At 48.0% G+C, this 18,153-nt stretch overlaps 2 protein-coding genes and 1 non-coding gene across 3 annotated transcripts in view; 1 reads left to right on the forward strand and 2 right to left on the reverse strand.

Annotated features, from left to right (window-relative positions):
- Window positions 1-13,082, forward strand: part of zdhhc8b (zinc finger DHHC-type palmitoyltransferase 8b) — a 42,703-nt gene extending 29,621 nt beyond the window's left edge. The window contains exons 2-11 of the mRNA XM_067228211.1: window positions 3,260-3,381; window positions 4,961-5,118; window positions 5,600-5,772; window positions 5,938-6,040; window positions 6,442-6,533; window positions 7,071-7,206; window positions 7,301-7,409; window positions 8,238-8,344; window positions 8,723-9,792; window positions 10,440-13,082. Coding sequence (XP_067084312.1) covers window positions 3,260-3,381; window positions 4,961-5,118; window positions 5,600-5,772; window positions 5,938-6,040; window positions 6,442-6,533; window positions 7,071-7,206; window positions 7,301-7,409; window positions 8,238-8,344; window positions 8,723-9,792; window positions 10,440-10,596 — 2,227 coding nt within the window. The 3' untranslated portion in view covers window positions 10,597-13,082. The remainder of the gene's footprint in view (window positions 1-3,259; window positions 3,382-4,960; window positions 5,119-5,599; window positions 5,773-5,937; window positions 6,041-6,441; window positions 6,534-7,070; window positions 7,207-7,300; window positions 7,410-8,237; window positions 8,345-8,722; window positions 9,793-10,439) is intronic.
- A 652-nt stretch (window positions 13,083-13,734) lies between these two features.
- ranbp1 (RAN binding protein 1) lies at window positions 13,735-18,084 on the reverse strand. Its single transcript, XM_067227991.1, has 6 exons — window positions 17,948-18,084; window positions 16,228-16,364; window positions 15,737-15,894; window positions 15,448-15,576; window positions 15,260-15,328; window positions 13,735-14,931 (listed from the first exon to the last, which is right to left on the reverse strand). The coding sequence occupies exons 1-6, from the start codon at window positions 17,960-17,962 to the stop codon at window positions 14,777-14,779; spliced, it is 663 nt and encodes a 220-aa protein (XP_067084092.1). The 5' UTR covers window positions 17,963-18,084; the 3' UTR covers window positions 13,735-14,776.
- On the reverse strand, window positions 15,072-15,202 carry LOC136933156 (small nucleolar RNA SNORA77). Its single transcript, XR_010874796.1, has one exon. It is a non-coding gene; the product is annotated as a small nucleolar RNA SNORA77 (small nucleolar RNA).
- Window positions 18,085-18,153: the final 69 nt, after the last annotated feature.

Consider the following 18,153-nt stretch of genomic DNA (forward strand, 5'->3'; position numbering starts at 1 on the left):
CTGTTGATCCTGTGGTTGGCCCTGCTCACTGTCTGTGCTGTGGTGCCAAGGCAGTGGACGTGTAAGAACAGTGGTAAGATTTCATCACCGTACCAACCTCTAACCTGACTTGGGGTGAGGGTGTGTGTGTGGGTGGGTACGCATGTGTTGTGTTGTGTCATGGTGTCCCGACACAGTGTGTATGTGGGTGTGTGTGTGTAAGTGTGTGTGTGCGCGCCTTTGGAGCTTTGCTTCCTATCTGTAATCTCCACTTCTTGGCTCCGACAGTTTTTTTTTTTTCAAATGTTCTATATCCTCGTCTCTCGTTGTTTTGTGGTTTTCATCTGATCTGTTCAAGCGTTTCATCTGGTGTTCGTCTGGTGCCCTGGCTCATATGCGTACCTGCCAGCCTGTGTGTTCTGAATGCTGATTGGCTGGCCGGGCCAGTGAGATGATTGGAGAGTGGCCTCTTCGTTACCTAGTAGCTGTGTTAACGCAGTAGCTGTGCTGATCGCCATGGAGATTGCCTTTCTTTCTCTTCAGAACTCCATCAGAAACTGAAAGAGCCTCGACTCTTTGGTCCTAAACTGTTCTGGCTTCAAGGGGTATTTTTTCTTGCCCCTGGGGAGTTTTAGATGAAACTTTTGTCAATTTAGTAACTTTTCTGCAATACTTTTGGTACCATCATTACGTAAACTGCAAAATGCACACTTGTAAATGGCACTGGTAATTGCCTGGTGGTAGTTTTGTTTTTCTCACATAATTAACGATCGTCTGTGGCTTTAATCATGTATTCTCTGTCCCATTTTCCGCCCACGGTTTAATCCCTGCGCTCTCTAAATGGCCTCTTTCAGTTCAAATGTTTCCCTGCGCGTTTGTTTCTCTGTGGGCAAAACACAGGACTGACAGGGATGAAATCTGTTGTTCGAAGTGAATCTGTTCGAAGTTGAATTCCTTGCTTTTCCTATCACCGCGAACAGAAATGGATTAGCCGTCCTCCTTCTGTGAGGCCGTTCCACTCCCACTCACACATCCGTGTTCTGAGGAGTAAACGGTAAATTGACTACATTTCCATGGCGCTTGTCTTCTTCATTCCTTTTTTTCTACCTTAACGGCACTCAAAACACCTTACATGTTTGCCTGTCATTCACACGCACACACGCGAATGCCCATCAGGGGCAATGCGGGGTTCAGTATCTTAACCCTCGTGCTGCCTTCGGGTCACATGACCCAAAGGTTCATAACAAACCATCATTGTGTTTACCCAATTTTACCCAATACAAAAACAAATAAAAATAATTTTCTTTTAACCATTCCAATGTGGGGGGTCTGAGACAGCCCGACAGTTAAAAGAAAATGCTTCACTTTGTTTTTGTATGAGGTAAATTTGTCAATACGACGGTGGGTCACAATGACTGATGGGTCAGAATGACCCGAAGATAACACAAGGGTTAAACCACCAACCCTGATGTGAGTGGAGGCCGGCTCTACCTCCTAGAGCCACCGCAGCTCTATAAACACAGAGATGTTGTTTGAAGAGCCCAACCCGTTAGACCCACCACGCCAAAACCATCTTTCCGTCACAACCTTGTGTGAGTTCCTTTTTCTTCCTGGTTTCATCACAGACATTGTGTGTGTGTGTTGCCCTCTCTAACAACGCTCTGGCCTGTTCCCCCAGCCCTGGCCCGAGCCGGACACAACGATCGCGTTTCTCCCCCGCACGACGCACGCACGCCGTCGGACGGTTCGCTCGAACAGTCAGCCCTCTGTGCTTCTAACAAGGGAGCGCTTAAAGGTCAAAGGTTGGCCAGGGTCACGCTCCTGGCACTTTAAACCTCTGGGATAATAATCTCGGAGGTTACCAGCAGGGATTACAGCAGCGCAGGCATGCAGGGGGGAGGGGGGGAGACCTGGTTCTACCGACCCCACACCCACATGTACGGAGGATGTTCTGAACAGTGATGGTGGACTCCCAGCCCCCTGGTCAACAGCTGTCACTCCGCAGTGTTGTTGCGTGTGGGCGGGGGCCGCGCGTGAGGCTGGGGCTGGGGCTGGGGCTGGGGCTGGGGCTGGGGCTGGGGCTGGGGCTGGGGCTGGGGCTGGGGCTGGGGCTGGGGCTGGGGCTGGGGCTGAGGCTGAGGCTGGACACCCTGGGGCTCGTTAGCACACACGTCCACTCCTCACCGCGTCCACGCTGAATTATGGAAGAGGACGAGCGAGGCTGGCGATGATGGGAGAGAAAGGGATGGAGCTGGAATGTGAACAGATTCCAGGACGTGTGTGTGTGTGTGTGTGTGTGCGTGCGTGCGTGCGTGCGTGTACCAGTAACTGTTAGAACTGAGGAGGTACACTAGGCAGGTAGGGGCTTTGTAGAAACTGCAACCTTCAGCCTGAAGACTCTTTATGAATCCCATCATACAGTCTATCGACACCAAAACACACATTCTCACAATGTCTTGAAATTTGGAGAGATGAATAAAAGAGTGAAATGATGCAATTCGAACTTAGGTTTTGATGTGCTTTTGCAGCTGAATATTTGACAGTGTAAACAGTTCAAATAATAATGTTTATCGCTGAACGGTTATCTGTATTCAGTTAAGACGTTTGTGGAATATTGGCCCCTTATGACAGCTGGGTATTGATGTTTCTATCTGGTTGCTTTTGATCTGCCTTCGCCAACTGTCTTCACGTACTCTGCACAGCCTTCGTGAGCCTTCCAGGAAACATTTCTGCCCTACATTTTCATCGACCCCGGCGATTGCTGCCCCAAGTATAGCCCTGTCCTCGTGTCATTCCTCGGCCACTGTTAACGTCCGTTGAGGATTCTCAAGTCGTTCACGGCTGACATTGTTGTCGTTATTATTTTCGAATCTAGAGAGCTGAGGCCGTTCTCTCTCCTGCCTATCCGGCGTGAAATTCTTTCGTTTAGTTTTGTTGCAAGGTTTCCTTCCCCCCCCGTTTTAATCAAGATTAAAGATGCTGGATGTGTCCTATCCGTTGCTGAGCGTGTGTGCGATGGAGGTGCTGCGAATGGAGAGCGGGGCTGTGTTGAAGATAGAGGCTCTATGTGCTCTGCATACAATTTCTCCGACACCTGATAATGTGGACCGACACTGTGCCGCAGTGTGTGTGTGTGCCTGTGGCGTGTTAGGATGGGTAAAGAGTACACATGATCTCTGTGTGTCGTCTTCGGTGGCCTTCCTGCAAATCGACAGGGAGCGCCTACTGAATCCTCCTAACGCCTGTCTCCTCTTCTGTCCTCTCCCGGCCCTCCTCACAGGTGTCCCTGGCTGACGAAGGCGATCTCCCCCGCGGTGCCTCTCTACAATGGCCTCGTCTTCCTCTTTGTGCTGGCCAACTTCAGCATGGCGACCTTCATGGACCCCGGCGTCTTCCCCAGAGGTCAGTCTCTCCCGCAGCCTGCCCCGTCTCTGTCTGTGATGAATGGGTCTCTACCTCTCTCCCCCCAGGACGCACGTGTACTGTCGTCTGAAGAGGCCCCGCCCCTTCCCCTCCTCCTGCACCCCCCACCCCCCCCCTCAGCTCCCCACACAGCCTGTTAAAGTTAATAGCCAGGCCCCAGGCTATCTCTGATCTACAGGCCTAACACGCAGCCTCCACAGGCAGGGCTGTCGCAGTCAACACCCCCCCCCCCAAACATCCATCATCCATTAGGGGAGTGCAAGCAGTGTGTTGTCCCCTGTCAGATGAATCCGCCCTGGCAGATGTCTGTGATGCACAGGCCCGGTCTGTGTTTTCTAACGATTATTGCGTGCGGCCCCATTTGCACCTGATGGTTGTAATGAGCTAGTTAAATGATAAGCACCTGTCTTAAGGATGTGCTTCCTCCCACATAGAGGCGATAATGCTCAGCGCACAGGCGGTTGGGATTGTATCTCTCTGAGGGAACCACGCTCTCGGGCGGCCTTTATCTCCGCTCTCTCTCTGAGAGAGAGAAAGAGAGAAAAGCCCTCTCCTGCCTGGATCTTTGTAGTCTTGTGAAATTCCACCCAGCCTCCAAAATAGAACGTGTGGGGGAGAAAAACTACAAATCCCTACGGTGATTAGCACCATCAGCCTGATAACTGCTTTCTTTAAGCGTTCAATAATTGTCGCAGCCAATATGGGATGTGAGGTATTATTTTTGGTGTAGCACCTTTTGATGTGTTTTTGCTGCGGTACGGTTTCTTCTGCAGTGGCCTCCTTCCAAAAACCGTTTGGAGCGACAGTATGAAAGAGTAGAACAATGTTGACATTTAATGTTTCAGACCGTTTGCCTAGGAGATCTATTTGAAGAGTCTGAAAGCCTATAATAACAGAGGAGACCCCAGACTTTTTTTTTGTGAGACAGAATGTTATGTGAGTGTGTGTCCAGCCATGCAGTGTGTGCGTTTGTGTTCAGAGTCTGAGCGTTCAGAAAGCGTTCTTCCATCTCTCTGTTGTTGTGCTGAGGTCAAATGTGTCCGAGGCGGAAAACTGCTGCTTGAGTGAGACCTTCCAGAAACAAGTGCCCTGCACATAGACAGGAGGCAGCTATGAGAAAAACATAAAAATGCAAATACTCTGATGTCCTCACGGAAGTGGACTGAAGATCATTAGAAGCCTGCGTCTGAGTGACTTTAAGCAAAATTACCGTTTTTAAGTTACGCGGCGCAAAATCGCTCACGTCAAATGGATTTCCATTGAACTTGTTTGTACTGCAAACAGACAGCTAGCCGTGGGGACCAGCTTAATGTAAGACTACCTCCGGTTGTCCCTGTCAAGTGCAATCATAAATCAGATCTCTGCCTGCGTGCGTGTTTAATATGTGTGTGTGTGTGTGCACTCGTCTTTGTACTTGCCTTTGTGCGTCTGTGTGTGTGCGCGCGCTTGTCTGCGTTTCTTATCTGTGTGTGTGCTTGGTCTGTGTACTTGTGTGTGTCTGTGCATGCCTGTGTTCATCTGTACGTGTGTGTGTGTGTGCGTCTCTCCGCGTGTACAGCGGACGAGGACGAGGACAAGGACGACGACTTCCGGGCGCCGCTCTACAAGAACGTGGAGATCAAAGGAATCCAGGTCCGCATGAAGTGGTGCGCCACCTGTCACTTCTACAGACCCCCGCGCTGCTCCCACTGCAGCGTGTGTGACAACTGTGTCGAGGTAACGCGCGCACGACACACTACGGGGACACGCGCACTCGCAGACATGAATCAAAGACGAGCACAAAAGGCTTCGTAGCAACTGTTTCCCAGCGCTGTGTTGAACCTTTTTCGACAGCACGTGCGTGTCTTTGACGCCTGTGTGCAAGCTGGCAGTCGTCTTGTGGTGGTGTTCTTCCCGGATAACTAGCCCCGCATCTGTCTTTCATGTTCACTCGCTCTGTCTGCTACGTAGGTCAAACAGGACTTTGATGTAGAGCTACAAAGACATTTTCTCCTTTTCTAACAGCGCTGGCACTGCGTAATTCATGATTCCCAACTGCAAAACACATTCCCACAGTCATTCTCATCAGAACTTATCCCGACAGAGCAATTGTCTGTGTCACGGGCGCATGCCTTTCAGCCTTCAAGTCACGCTCTCCGTGCAGATCCGGCTCTCCGTCGCGACTCTAAGGGCTGACTTGCCTCTCTGTTTCTGTCAGGACTTCGATCACCACTGCCCCTGGGTCAACAACTGCATCGGCCGGCGGAACTATCGCTACTTCTTCCTCTTCCTCCTCTCCCTCAGCATCCACATGGTGGGCGTGTTTGCCTTCGGCCTGCTGTTCGTGCTGCACCACGCAGAGCAACTGGGGACGCTGCACACCACCGTCACGTATCCTTACGCCCTCTCCTACTCGGGGCTTGGTTTGTTTGGGGGGAGGGGAAAGTCGTCACAAAGTAGTCCCTTCCGGTGTGTAGGCTGTGGGAGGCGTTCGGGGGGAGTAAGAGTGGGGATGGTTTGGGGGCAGCTGTTGGTGTCCTTGACCTGTGGGGTCAGTCTGGTGGTGATGTGTGTCACCGGGCTCTTCTTCATTCCCGTCATGGGTCTCACTGGCTTCCACATGGTGCTGGTGGCAAGGGGGCGCACCACCAACGAGCAGGTGACGGCCTACACACACACACACACACACACACTCACACACACACACACATACAGTATACACATGTACATTTATATACACACACATACATGGTGGTACAAACAGTGATGTCTACTTGTGTTCGGATCACCGGAAATTTCAAACCCATTGTAAACTGTATCCATGCCAGTACAGGTACATACACCATACATTACATCATGCTTATGGTTCTATTATATAGTGACACTCGGCCCTGTGTCTCATCTTGCCCCCTCAAGATGAGACACAGTAGCTCTGTGTGTGTGTGTGTATGTGTGCGTGAGTGTGTGGGGATGTTCATGCACTGTGTGTGTGCATAAATGTGTGTGTGTGTGTGTACACGTCTTTCCTGCCCACTCTAACCAACCTCTTATGTTCCACAGGTGACTGGCAAGTTCCGCGGAGGAGTAAATCCCTTCACGAGGGGTTGCTGTGGCAACGTGAAGTATGTCTTGTGCAGTCCTCTGGCTCCCAGGTAATGATGGTGGTGGTGGTGGTGGGGGGGGGGGGTGAAGGAGGGGGGGGGGTCACACTGGGGGTCACACCCCTGTCCTAGAGTACCTTTAGACACCAAAGAGTCTGGACTGTGCTAAACATGCATCCTTACGAAATAGAATAGAGTTAAACCAATAGCCGTGTGTGTGTGTGTGTGTGTGTGTGTGTGGTGGGGGGGGGGGTAGTCCAGTTCTGCCTGGTTGCAACCAGATTCCCTGGGGAAAGGCAGATGGCTGGGAGAATTTAATCACTTTACTCAACAACAGCTTAAGGAAATCTGAGCACAGACCAAGTCTTCACGCTCTGTCATACCTAGGACGTGGGCCCCCTGGGAAGCCCCCTTCAGCAGCCCCCAGAGAAACAGCAGCGCACACTTAACACTTAACACTGTAGCCACAGATAGACCAAACCAGATGGGGATAGATGGGGTTCTTGAACGCAGCTCTCCGATATTCCCACCAAGGGGGACATTGGTGGGGAATATCAGTGATCTACATGCCCCGCCCCTTTTCCCCAGGTACACGGTGGACCCCCGTAAGAAGCCCCCCGTCTCCGTGCAGCCCCCCTTCCTCAGGCCTGACCTCTCCGACAGACTGGTCACCATCAAGGTCAGCGATAACGGCATCCATGGGAGCACCATCATCCGCTCCAAAGTAAGATCCTCGTTCCCCCACGGCGCTCCCTGCCATGCCCGTGTCCCCTCTGAAAGATGCCCATTTGAACCCGCTTCCTCCTCCTCCTCTGCAGTCCAAGATCAGCCTGGATGGACTGGAGGACAAGGAGCCCCAGCAGCCCCCGCTGCCCCCCAAGGCAGACCGCTACAACCAGCTGAAGAACCAGTTCACCTCCAGCGAAGGCTAGTCATGGAGCTGCCTGTCTGTCTGCCTGTCTGTCTGCCTGTCTGCCTGTCTCGCTCTTTCTCTGGGTCTTTTTACGAGGGTGTCGAGGTAGCTGTGATTTAAGGCCTGTTAGCATGGCAAGGCAGGCCGTTCCTCAGAGAGACGGAGACAAAGTGTGTTGTGGACCAGAGAATCAGCCGCAAACTTGGGGTGGGGTGTGGAGAGGGAAGGAGGGGGTGGGGGGTGTTTAAGTGAAGTGAATGCCGTTACAGTACTTGGGTGGAACTTGGCTTGGTGAAGGGTTCAGGGAGAGGAAGATGGATGTTTATCTGACCCTGCTTAATTCGACTGAATGAATGCCTGGTTGTGCTTAATCGCCTTGAGCTATGGGGCGAGCTATTGAGAGGGGGTTGTATTGCACAGAGGCAATTTCCCCCAGACACACCGTGATCTATCTTTGTGTTCAGCAGAGTGATATGAAAATAAATCTCCACACACCTTCTCCAGTCGGTCGGTGCCTTGGTGCATTATGTCAGGGGCTGCATGTGTTTCTTGACGGTTTGTTTTCCTATGATAAACTGCTGCCGCCTAGTGGTGACTAGTGATAAAGCATCTTTCATGAATGAAGCACCTTCCTAACAAACATTTTTAATTTCCCAGTGCATTCACACTCAAGGGGAAATAAATAGCTAATCAAACCTATACAGATAGTAATTAGTGTTGATTATGGAATGCCTAATTCCTCTGTAGAAAAAGAAAGCTCTCAAGAGGCTTTTGTCGATATAAGATACTGGTGTTGTTGGTCTGGTGTGGTGTGATCATTCCGCTCTTTCTTCTCCTTCTAGAAAGTTCTCCGTCTGGTAAGACCCACCCCTCCACCCCGGCCATGTACAAGTACCGCCCCTCCTTTGGCACCATCCCTAAAGTTCACTACCACGCCGCTGACGAGAAGGTCAGAACCAAAGGGCACTCCATGGCTTTTATTCATTCTGTATTAAATAATTCGCCAACAATTTACGTGAAGGTTACATTATCTACCATGTACCTTTTTATAGCAATTACAGGTACATTGGAATTGCTATGTAATGAAATGCTGATAAGTGTGGTATAGATTAGTGTGAGAAAACACTATACAGGGGATTGGTTGTAAGAGGATGTTGTACATAATCACCACAACATTTGAGATATAGACATATGTGTTCATTGAAATTACATCCCAACTGTGAAAGAATATTGAAAGAATTGTAAGACGCTTTCAAACTGTGCCAAAGGATGTTTTATTGAGTTGCATGTGTTCTTCAACGCCCACGTCTCTGGTGTGTCTGTTCAGATCGTGATGCCCGACGACTGCAGGACGTCGGCCATCTTGGAGGAGGGCGGCGGCACCCGCGGCCACGACTACCGCTCGGAGCCCAACCTGGACCTGCCAGACTACCGCAACGCTCCCCTCCACCGCACCTTCCAGTCCTCTCCCCTCCAGCTGGACTCCTACCCCACCACCTCGCGCTCCCTCAGCCTGAAGCAGGCACACCGCCGGGGGGGTGGGAAGGGCCAGCTCCCCTCCCTGCAGCCAGAGGCGGTCCCCTTCACCCCCTACAAGAGCGTCTTCTCCCCCAACACCATGTCCAACCGCAACGGCAGCCTCTCCTACGACAGCCTCCTCGCCCCCAGCCTCTCCCAGGGGACCGCCAGCACCGCCGCCGACTGTGTGACCCACCCGGGGATGCCCTCCATGGGCTTCCACTCACCCTACCTGCCCACCAAAATGTGCCACATCCGGGGGCCCGAACTGCAGAGGCAGCTGCCTCCCACCTACAGCCCAGTGCTGACAGCCAGAGGGCTGGGCAGGCAGTCCCCCCATCCCAGGGACCCGTCCCCGGTGCGCTACGACAACCTCTCCAAGACCATCATGGCCTCCATCCAGGAACGGAAGCAGATGGAGGAGAGGGAGAAGCTGCAGGTGCTCCGAGGGCGTGCCCAGGCCCAGGCCTACGCCTCGGACTCGGGCATGTTCGACAGCCCAGGAGGGTACGGCCTTCCCCAGGGCCCTTACTTCCCGGACGTGCCCCGCGGCCCCGGCTCCAGAGGCCAAACGCCCCCGGCCTACGGGGGGTCCCGGGACAACCTGATGGGGGTGGGCTTGGTGGGCTACGGGCAGCGGACCCCCATGCTGCGCTCGGGGGGCTCCACACTGGGCCGGGCCCCCAGGACTTCCTCCACCTCCCTCCACACGGAGCACAGCAGCAGCAGCGGCCGAGGTCCCGAGCCCCTCTACCGCTCCCCGGCCCACCAGCCCCACCAGTCCCCCGCCATGTCCCGCTCCCCCTCCTACACCCACCAGAAGGTCTCCTTCATCAGCGCCCTGGAGAGGACTGACTCTCCCCGCCTGGGGGGCCCAAGGTATGCTGTCTAGCTTCTCATCGCGTACCTTTGGCGGGCATGAGCTGGGGTGGGGGTGGGGAGGTTGTAGGGGGGGGGGGGGGGGGGGTTGGGTCCTGGCCTGGCCCCCCCTCCCCAACCAAAATCCCTGCAGCTCCTGCATGGTTGCTGCTCTGCATCTCAGACATGGAGCCAGAGAGCCCAGGCTGTGTTAGCGTCTGTGTTCTTGTCCAGCATGCTCCCATGTACAGTGATTCATAGCATTCATCTTTCTGATAAATAATGTGTGTCGTCCTGTTTGTCACTGGGATTCAATATTTTAGGGAATGAATGCATGCTTTTGTATTTTTCTACATTTCCTGGGAAATAAATTTGCTTCATCCCACTTTTGTTTCCTCGTTTTTGCTTCTTTACCCTGCTAAACGCATATTGTAACACTATTTCTCCATGCTTCTATTTATACCTTTGAATCCACCATAACACACTAATACAACTTCATTGCACGCATCAGTCTCTGTCACTGTTGTTCCTACACAAACTCTGGCTGGGAAATCTTGGCATCTTTCATTACTCTTTCCTTTTCCTGCTCGCAACATGCTAACACCTAAACAGGTGGAGATTTTGAAATCGAATTCACCCAAAACATTGTTTTTGTCTCCCCTATTCAGAGAAGCCATGATGCAAAGTAAAGTCAATGGCCAGATGGACTGCCACCTAGGAGCTGCCCCATGCAGTGTTCAAGGCCCCCCCCTCAGTCCTAGTCGTCACGGTAACGTCAAAAAGATGACAGGTGTCGGCGGCACCACCTACGAGATATCTGTGTGAGATGGGCGGGGCTATCAAACCAGGATGGATGCTGGGTGGCCACTGTCATGGCAACAGTCTCCAAGGTCAACAACCATGCCACAGAAGGAGAATTGTCTTCTTCCTTATTTTGATCAGCTATTGACCAATCAGGGAGGCATAGCACTTCCTGCTTGGAGATTATTGTCCAATCGGAGGCTGTCTCCGTTTTCACTGGCCTGGACTAATTTTGGTGATTGTATGTGTGTCTGTACTGGAGGGGTCTGTTGTGATTGTTGTGTTTCATCAAACCTGAGGGCTTAACTATGTAAGGGTGTTTTGCTGTTGATCCATTTTGTGGCTTGTGGTATTGATCATCAGTCAGTGTCATCCACACCTCTCAATTCTGGTAATTTGTTACAGCTGTTGAAGTTGTTGCTCTCACAAAGTACTTAGAGAGAAAGACCCACTTACGAAACACTATTGAATGACATTCTAAATGTACATGACTTACAGACACCTTGTTCCATTCTTATACTACAAAGCTATGGAAAGCCACATGCAAATTGCTCTGAGTGAAGTTGGTCAAACTCTTATAGAGTCCCGGTGCTTTACATATTTCATCTAACCATGTCAAGAAAAATACAATTTCATTGCAGAACAGCACGTTAAGAGCAGGATTTAGAACCAGTTTTCCATTTGTAACTTGAATATTTAGTCAGCCCAAGCTAAATTACGTCAATAACAAGTTGGAGCAGCTGCAGGTATAGTGGGCAGTGTAGTCTGGCTGATGGCAGAGGCCCTGGTCCTTCCTGTGTCTTCATCCTGCCTGGGTGAGTTTGAGGGCGTTTACCGAAGGTTAGATCTCCTTTACTTGTATACATATATGTAACAGAGTTACAGTCTATACGTTACTGTATACTGAATAATGTTGTCCAATGTCCTCGTTATGAATAGGGAAGATAAAAGGGAGCCACTCAGTCTGGCATAAAACTGAGAGGTGGCTTTGGTTCCGGAACATTCTGAATACCTCATTTAAATTGGTACTTGTCCTGTTTAGTGCTTTACCAACAAGATAGGTGCTCAGCCCCACACAGGCAACACACCTGTTTATTTGTATTTTGTTTAGCAGGTCACTCTGTAATTTTGTTCAGCCATATAGTTTATCTTTGCGACAATTCATATCAAGAGAATGAAACCAGTGCAAACCCAGTCACTGACTGTAATTAAATGAAGTCAAACCGATCACTCATTGTTTATTTTGTAGTTTTTTATTGGTTTGTTTTTTATACCCAACCTTTAAAATGTTTGATACATCTTGCTTTTTTATACAGATACTCAAGCTTGAAATGGATGTTTGTATTTTGAGTGGATTTTAGTTTTTTTCTTTTTTTTATGACGTATAACTTAAATAAATAAAGGAACTAATAAATAATAGAGCTGACACAGGGAAGGTTATCATAGTTTGTTGTATTTTGCTGTGTAAAAAAAAAGTAATCAATGAATTAGTATGACAAAGAAACTTATGGGTATGCAGCAGATGTTGTCAGGAACCCAAGAGGGACACATGCCCACTCACTGACCACCCCTCTTCCTGTCCCTGAAGGTGGGTTCAGAGGAGAGAATGAACTCTTTGAACGGACTCGCTCATTCTATTTCTCTGCCCCAAAGTGACTGTCATCATGACATCATCGGGCTGAGGCCATCCATCTGCTCTTAGCAGCTGTCCGGTACAGCTGCTAAGACACAGGAGATGAGACAAGCCATAAGAAAGAGACAACTATGGGACTGTTTATGGCAGTGTTGTTCACTGAAGAAACATAGTTTCATAGGTACATCGAATATTTTTGTCCATAAAAAAGACGCCCTGATTAAATCTAACTTGATAGTTTTCCTGTTTTGTTTGTTTATGCTTGTATTCCATTCTTTCTGAAAGCGCAGAATGCGTGAACACTTCTTTTTGCCGTATGTTGTTTATTTAGCAACCTCAAAATTACCACTTCAGCTACAGGATCCACCATGGTGGCCTTTCAAGAGGACAAAGATGTTTACAGCACAAATAGCCTACATCCAGTGGGATGCCGAAGTCAATAAAGGTCACCACAAAGTCCCTAAATTATCTAGGTTTAATTGTACTTTATTGAAAGATGGCAACAGCTCTGACTTCAACACATAGATTGCTATACTGTGACAGATAAAATTAAATCTGACAGTCTTGTGATTTATGGTAAAGTTAACAAACAACTGACCTGATATATTGAACATCCTTCAAGCACACATACAATTATATTTCCCCCCTAAAGAAATGCTATTTTCTGTCATTTATTTAAGCAATTATCTGTTACATTGCACCAAATCACATTTGAACACTGTTGGGTCATGCCTGTTGCTGCCTGTCATGATTGTGATAAGATGTTATCTGACTATAGAAGATAGAGAATAATATACAATATATTGTTAATGTACATGATGGACTATTTTTGTGGAAAGAAAAATATTTGCCACTTGGTGACCATAAATAAAAGAACGTTTCCAATAAAGTCAAGCGTCTTGATTATTTTTCATGAAAATGCTTGGACAGTGTTTAATTTTAGGCCTACTTTCACATGGACAAACATTCTAAAAGGAAAAAAAGTTGCCTTAGTAACCATGAAGTCAAAAGCAGCTTGCCTTTGTACTTTAGAACCCAGACACCAGGAAAGACCTTTCCATGTACACATCTGACATGAGCTAGACTGGGACTTGGAATGACAGATGTACATCCATTACACACACAATTTCTCTTTGCAACAGCACCGTTTAGTCCAGTGGTTCTCAACCCTGGTCCTTGGTACCCCCTGCCCTGCATGTTTGAGATGTTTCCCTGCTCCAACACACCTGATTCTAATGAATGGTCGTTATCAGGCTTCTGCAGAGCTAGATAACGGCCCGATCATTAGAATCAGGTGTGGAGCAGGGAAATATCTAAAACATGCAGGGCAGGGGGTACCAAGGACCAGGGTTGAGAACCACTTTAAAAAATGATATTATTTTGATTTAAAAATTAAAACTTTTTCCCCCCACTCTCCAACCAAATCTTAGCCTACAGAATAGCACCGAATATGGATACTGGATATACCATCTTATGTTGCCACCTCCCAATATACAGTATTTTCATACAAACTAGTGAGAACAACTCCATGGTCTTTGAGAGCTTTTATTGGAAGGTGAAGGAATCGTCTCAAACCATTTGAGTGCAAATGAAAAGCAACATTTCATCCATGTACATTTATTTACAGATGAAACTGGCACTTTGAGGCAAGGTCAACTCAATCAGTGGGATAGGTTAAGAGTTAGGACAAAGAGTGTAGACCTGACATGGCCTTGTCACACTAACTTTACAGAATCTACATGCTTTTTGCTTCAGGTCCAGGGAATGTTCATGACTTCAAAACAAGCTAGAGTCACTGGTAAGGATCTTGCGTCAGGATGTAGCCTACACCAATATCTGATAAACCGTTGTCTTGAATTTGGTGCGATAAACCTTAGTAAACACCTAAAAAAAACTGGAACACTTGGTAATATTGACGTAAGTGCATCAAATTGCCAACAGCTGCAGTTCAACACCTGGTATATGCTGCTGTTACCAGTTACGTTGAACCTCAGTTATCTAAAGATGCTTCCCCCCCTCCTTGTTAATCTCTCCCAACATGACACCAGTCACCTGGAGAAAGTGAAACCAACATTATCAGCCCCCCAATTCATTTGGCCATGATAGGGGAGAGCGTGGTTGACCAGTGGAGGAAGCCTCTTTGAGACACAGCCAGAGACTTGATCACTTTCAAAGAGTTTCCTGCCCATGCAAGCCGCCTCCAGAATCCTCTTCCCTTAAAGCTACCTCTGCTAAAAAAAAAATAACTAAGAACATTTGCCCAATGTGGGAATGATCAATATCACAAGCCTCATTTTATAGTTAGTTGTGATGACAGTAACTAAAGATGACAGTTTAATTTCCATGATAGATAAGGGAGGGTGTGAGTGGGATGGGGCACATTTTAATGCAGCATTTCTTGTTGTCGTTTTTTGAGTGGCACCTAGGTCTTGTGATCTCCAGGCAAACAAATCATAAAAAGAAAAACAAAACAAATCAATATGCAAGTGTCCAAATTCAGTTTCTTTAGAGTCTATCGTAGAAAAAGAGGAAAATGACAAGTCGAAGATCTGGTAAAGCAAGTTCTTGGTTTCATTTCTTCTCTTCCGCCTTCTCTTTCTTCTCTTCCACCTTCTCCTCTTTCTTCTCTTCCCCGGTCTTGTCATCCGACGTCTTGGTCTTGCCCTCGTCCTTCACAGTGAGCTCCTCCAGCTTCTCCGCCACTTTGTTTGCACTGTCAGTGTCCCCTGTGGAACACAACAAAACATTGATATCAAACCAACTTCCGGAACGTTCTCTACGGACGTGTGTCAAGCTCATTAGCGAAGGTTAGAGGCGAGACAACAGGCTTGTTGTGTAGAGTCAGGAGAGCTGAAAGAACATTCTGGACTGTGTGCAGGACATCCCATCCCTGACCTTCTGGTAGGAGGGTCAGGGGGTGTTACATTCTGCATGTTAATGTAGCAGACAGAAAAAGTTCCCAGCAGGAAGGATCAGCTGGGAACAGAGTGAGTCTGCATATTCCCCCCCCCCCTCCCCATGCATTGAGAAGCGCCTTGAAGATTCTCCACCTACCCGATCCCTCTTGAGATTTCCGGACCTCCTCCTTGCATTCATCGAACTTCACCTTGAATTTCTGAGCATCTAAAAAGGGAAGACAAATGATCATTTATCACGACATCCAAGTCATACACCAGAACCCCTCTGGCACTTTTCAACGCAAATCCTTTCGACGGATTGCGTGGCGTCTTGTTGTGACTTACTTTCTGCGTTGAGGAAACGTATGGCCAGAAGCTCTGGTTTGGGATGTTCATCTGCGAAGTCTGCTAGTGTGTTCCATACCCAGGCCCGGTCACTGCCCGCATTGGGCTTCAAATCCATCACAGGGGAAACTGAAGACACACACACAATAATGTATAACGTATCTTTAATGCTCATTGTGCTCATTGGGGATGTCCCTGTACTTACTGTAAGTCGCTCTGGATAAGAGCGTCTGCTAAATGACTAAATGTAAAGAGGTGGGGCAGTAATGGTACAGAAAGCCAAACTCACTGTGGTGGTTGGCACAGATTTTCAAGGTTCGGTCTCTCCTCATCAGGAGGCGGATGGTGCCCTTCTCTTTGTGTCGCAGCAGCTTGACGTCGCCCGTGCCGCGCTCCTTCCACTCTGGGGGTTCGTTCTCAGACGCAAAACGGTACAGCTTGGCTCGCCTTGGGGAAAACAAGAGCAGGTTGACGTTGGATGGATTCCCCGAGACTGCCTTTGTTCGTTCACTTCACACGCACTCGCTTCAACAAGCATGACTTACAAAAAGGGAATGCCAAATCCTGCCCCCCATATTATTCAGAAGGTTGCCGGTTCGATTCCCCACCGTGCAAAATGAAGTTGTGTCCTTGGGCAAGGCACTTTACCCTACTTGCCTCAGGGGAATGTCCCTGTGCTTACTGCATGTCGCTCTGGATAAGAGCATCTGCTAAATGACTAAATGTGAATATGAAAATGTGGTGCTGAGGGCACAGAAACGGCAACCTTAAAACACGTACATTTTAAAGAGCTCTTCCTCGTCTTCCTCTAGTGTCTTCACATCCTGCTCTGGGAGGGACACGATGGGCTCAAAGTGAGGGTCGTGGTTGGTATCTTCAGCATTATCTGTGGATGCATCGTGGTCTTCTTGTGGCTCCTACAAGGGGAAACAATAGATTTTAAAACAACATTCAGAACTATATTTCGCATGATTTTAGAAACTACGAGTGGCCTTTTGGGGGGGTTTTATCTAGTTGCAACTAGATTGCTTCAGGTTGTTAAGATCCGAGGTAAAGCCCTCAGTGGGAGAGCGTCCACACTGACCGCACAGCAGTGTGAATAGAGGGATTGTGGAGATCAGGGTTGGGGGTTCTCTTTTGTGTGCGCTTCACAGTTACCTCAGGCTTGCAAATGGATGGTGCTGAGCCAAGCAAATGTGTGCAAATGTGCGATATGCCTTGCCATTCCATGACAAATAGGTCTTGTAGCTTTCATCTTGTAGTAGAACCATACAATACCAAAGTATCAAAACTTACTATGGGTGCGTGGGGAAATTGATAATAATTACGTGAAATTTCGTTTGACCTGCAGATGGCTTGTTCCATGTAATAAATTACATTTTTAACAAGCTATTAACTAGTTATCTGAAATACACGTTTATTGATAAATGCTAAGAACATAGCCTTGCTGGCCAAATGGATGTCTGAAAACTTTAAGCGGAGGGGCGCATGTGACTCCATGCTTCCAGGAAACCAAAAGGCACATTTGCCAGTCATCTCCGTCACTGACCAGCTAGATTTAACGTAAAAACAAAAAAGCATGGAAGACCAAGTCAGTAATGTAACCGCTAGAACCAACGCCTGGTTGGTCAAAATGTAGTAGGTTTAACATAAAACACCAGTACATTTAGTTGCCAAGCCGAGTTTGGCCTGCTGTGTCTGAGCTAGCTAGCCTAGCTTTAAAGCTAGCGTGCTTGCTGCGAATGCTAGGCCATTCATAGAGCTCCACACATCGACACTAGTAAACGTAGCTAACTAACAATTTAACAAGCTAGCAATCGTCCGTGCACTTCCCACTTTCAAAGATGCAATTGTCTGTCCAATTAAAAGTTAGCTAGCTACATGATGCAATAGTAAGTTATCATAGCGACCAAGTTTGCTGATAACTGCAAACTAGGCTACACAGGCTAGCTAGCATCATTCTGCATCGCAGCTAACAACTGTTGTCAGGTGAGAAAACACTTTCAAAGCCAACTACGTAGAATTAAATCATGACTTAACCCGACGACAGTTTGATTATCTGCACATCAGCGAGCCAAGTACCCTTTAGCTCGGCAAAGTATCTACCTAAAGAGGGACACATTGAAATAGCCCATTTTGATAAGCTAGCTAGCAAGTTAATGATGGCTACTAGTAACTAGATAGCTGCCCATTTAGCCCCAAACCAGGCTAGAGAAAGGCGGCAAAAGTACACTGTTTTACACTTTCTTTACACATTAAACACATTCAACGTACAGCTTTTATTTCACCCGTATTGCTAGTTACCATAATTAAGCAAATGTTCACTATTTACGCCTAACTGAAATAAACTGACATTGTTAATTTAGATCCTAGTCGGCGTTTTCCTCTTTGCAGTGCCTGGTTAACTTTGATAATACCCATGAAAATACATAATTTTAAATAAAATCTTCATTTCAAGGCATTTAAGACACTCAAGAACATAAACAAATCGTAATCTCACCTTCGGATCTGCCATATTAATGTAGATGTTTATAGATGATGGAAGTTATTCGAAAGATTCAAACCAAACTCGTCCTTCCCTTTGGTTTTCTTTCGCCTCTTCCTGCTGCTGGTACTGCGACTTGCTTTCGCGCGCTGAAATTTGCTGCTATGCTACAGCACAAACCCTTTGCAACGTTGACAAATATATTTTAGACATGAATGAAT

Source organism: Osmerus mordax, chromosome 24, assembly GCF_038355195.1.
Source record: "Osmerus mordax isolate fOsmMor3 chromosome 24, fOsmMor3.pri, whole genome shotgun sequence".
NCBI lineage: Eukaryota > Metazoa > Chordata > Actinopteri > Osmeriformes > Osmeridae > Osmerus > Osmerus mordax.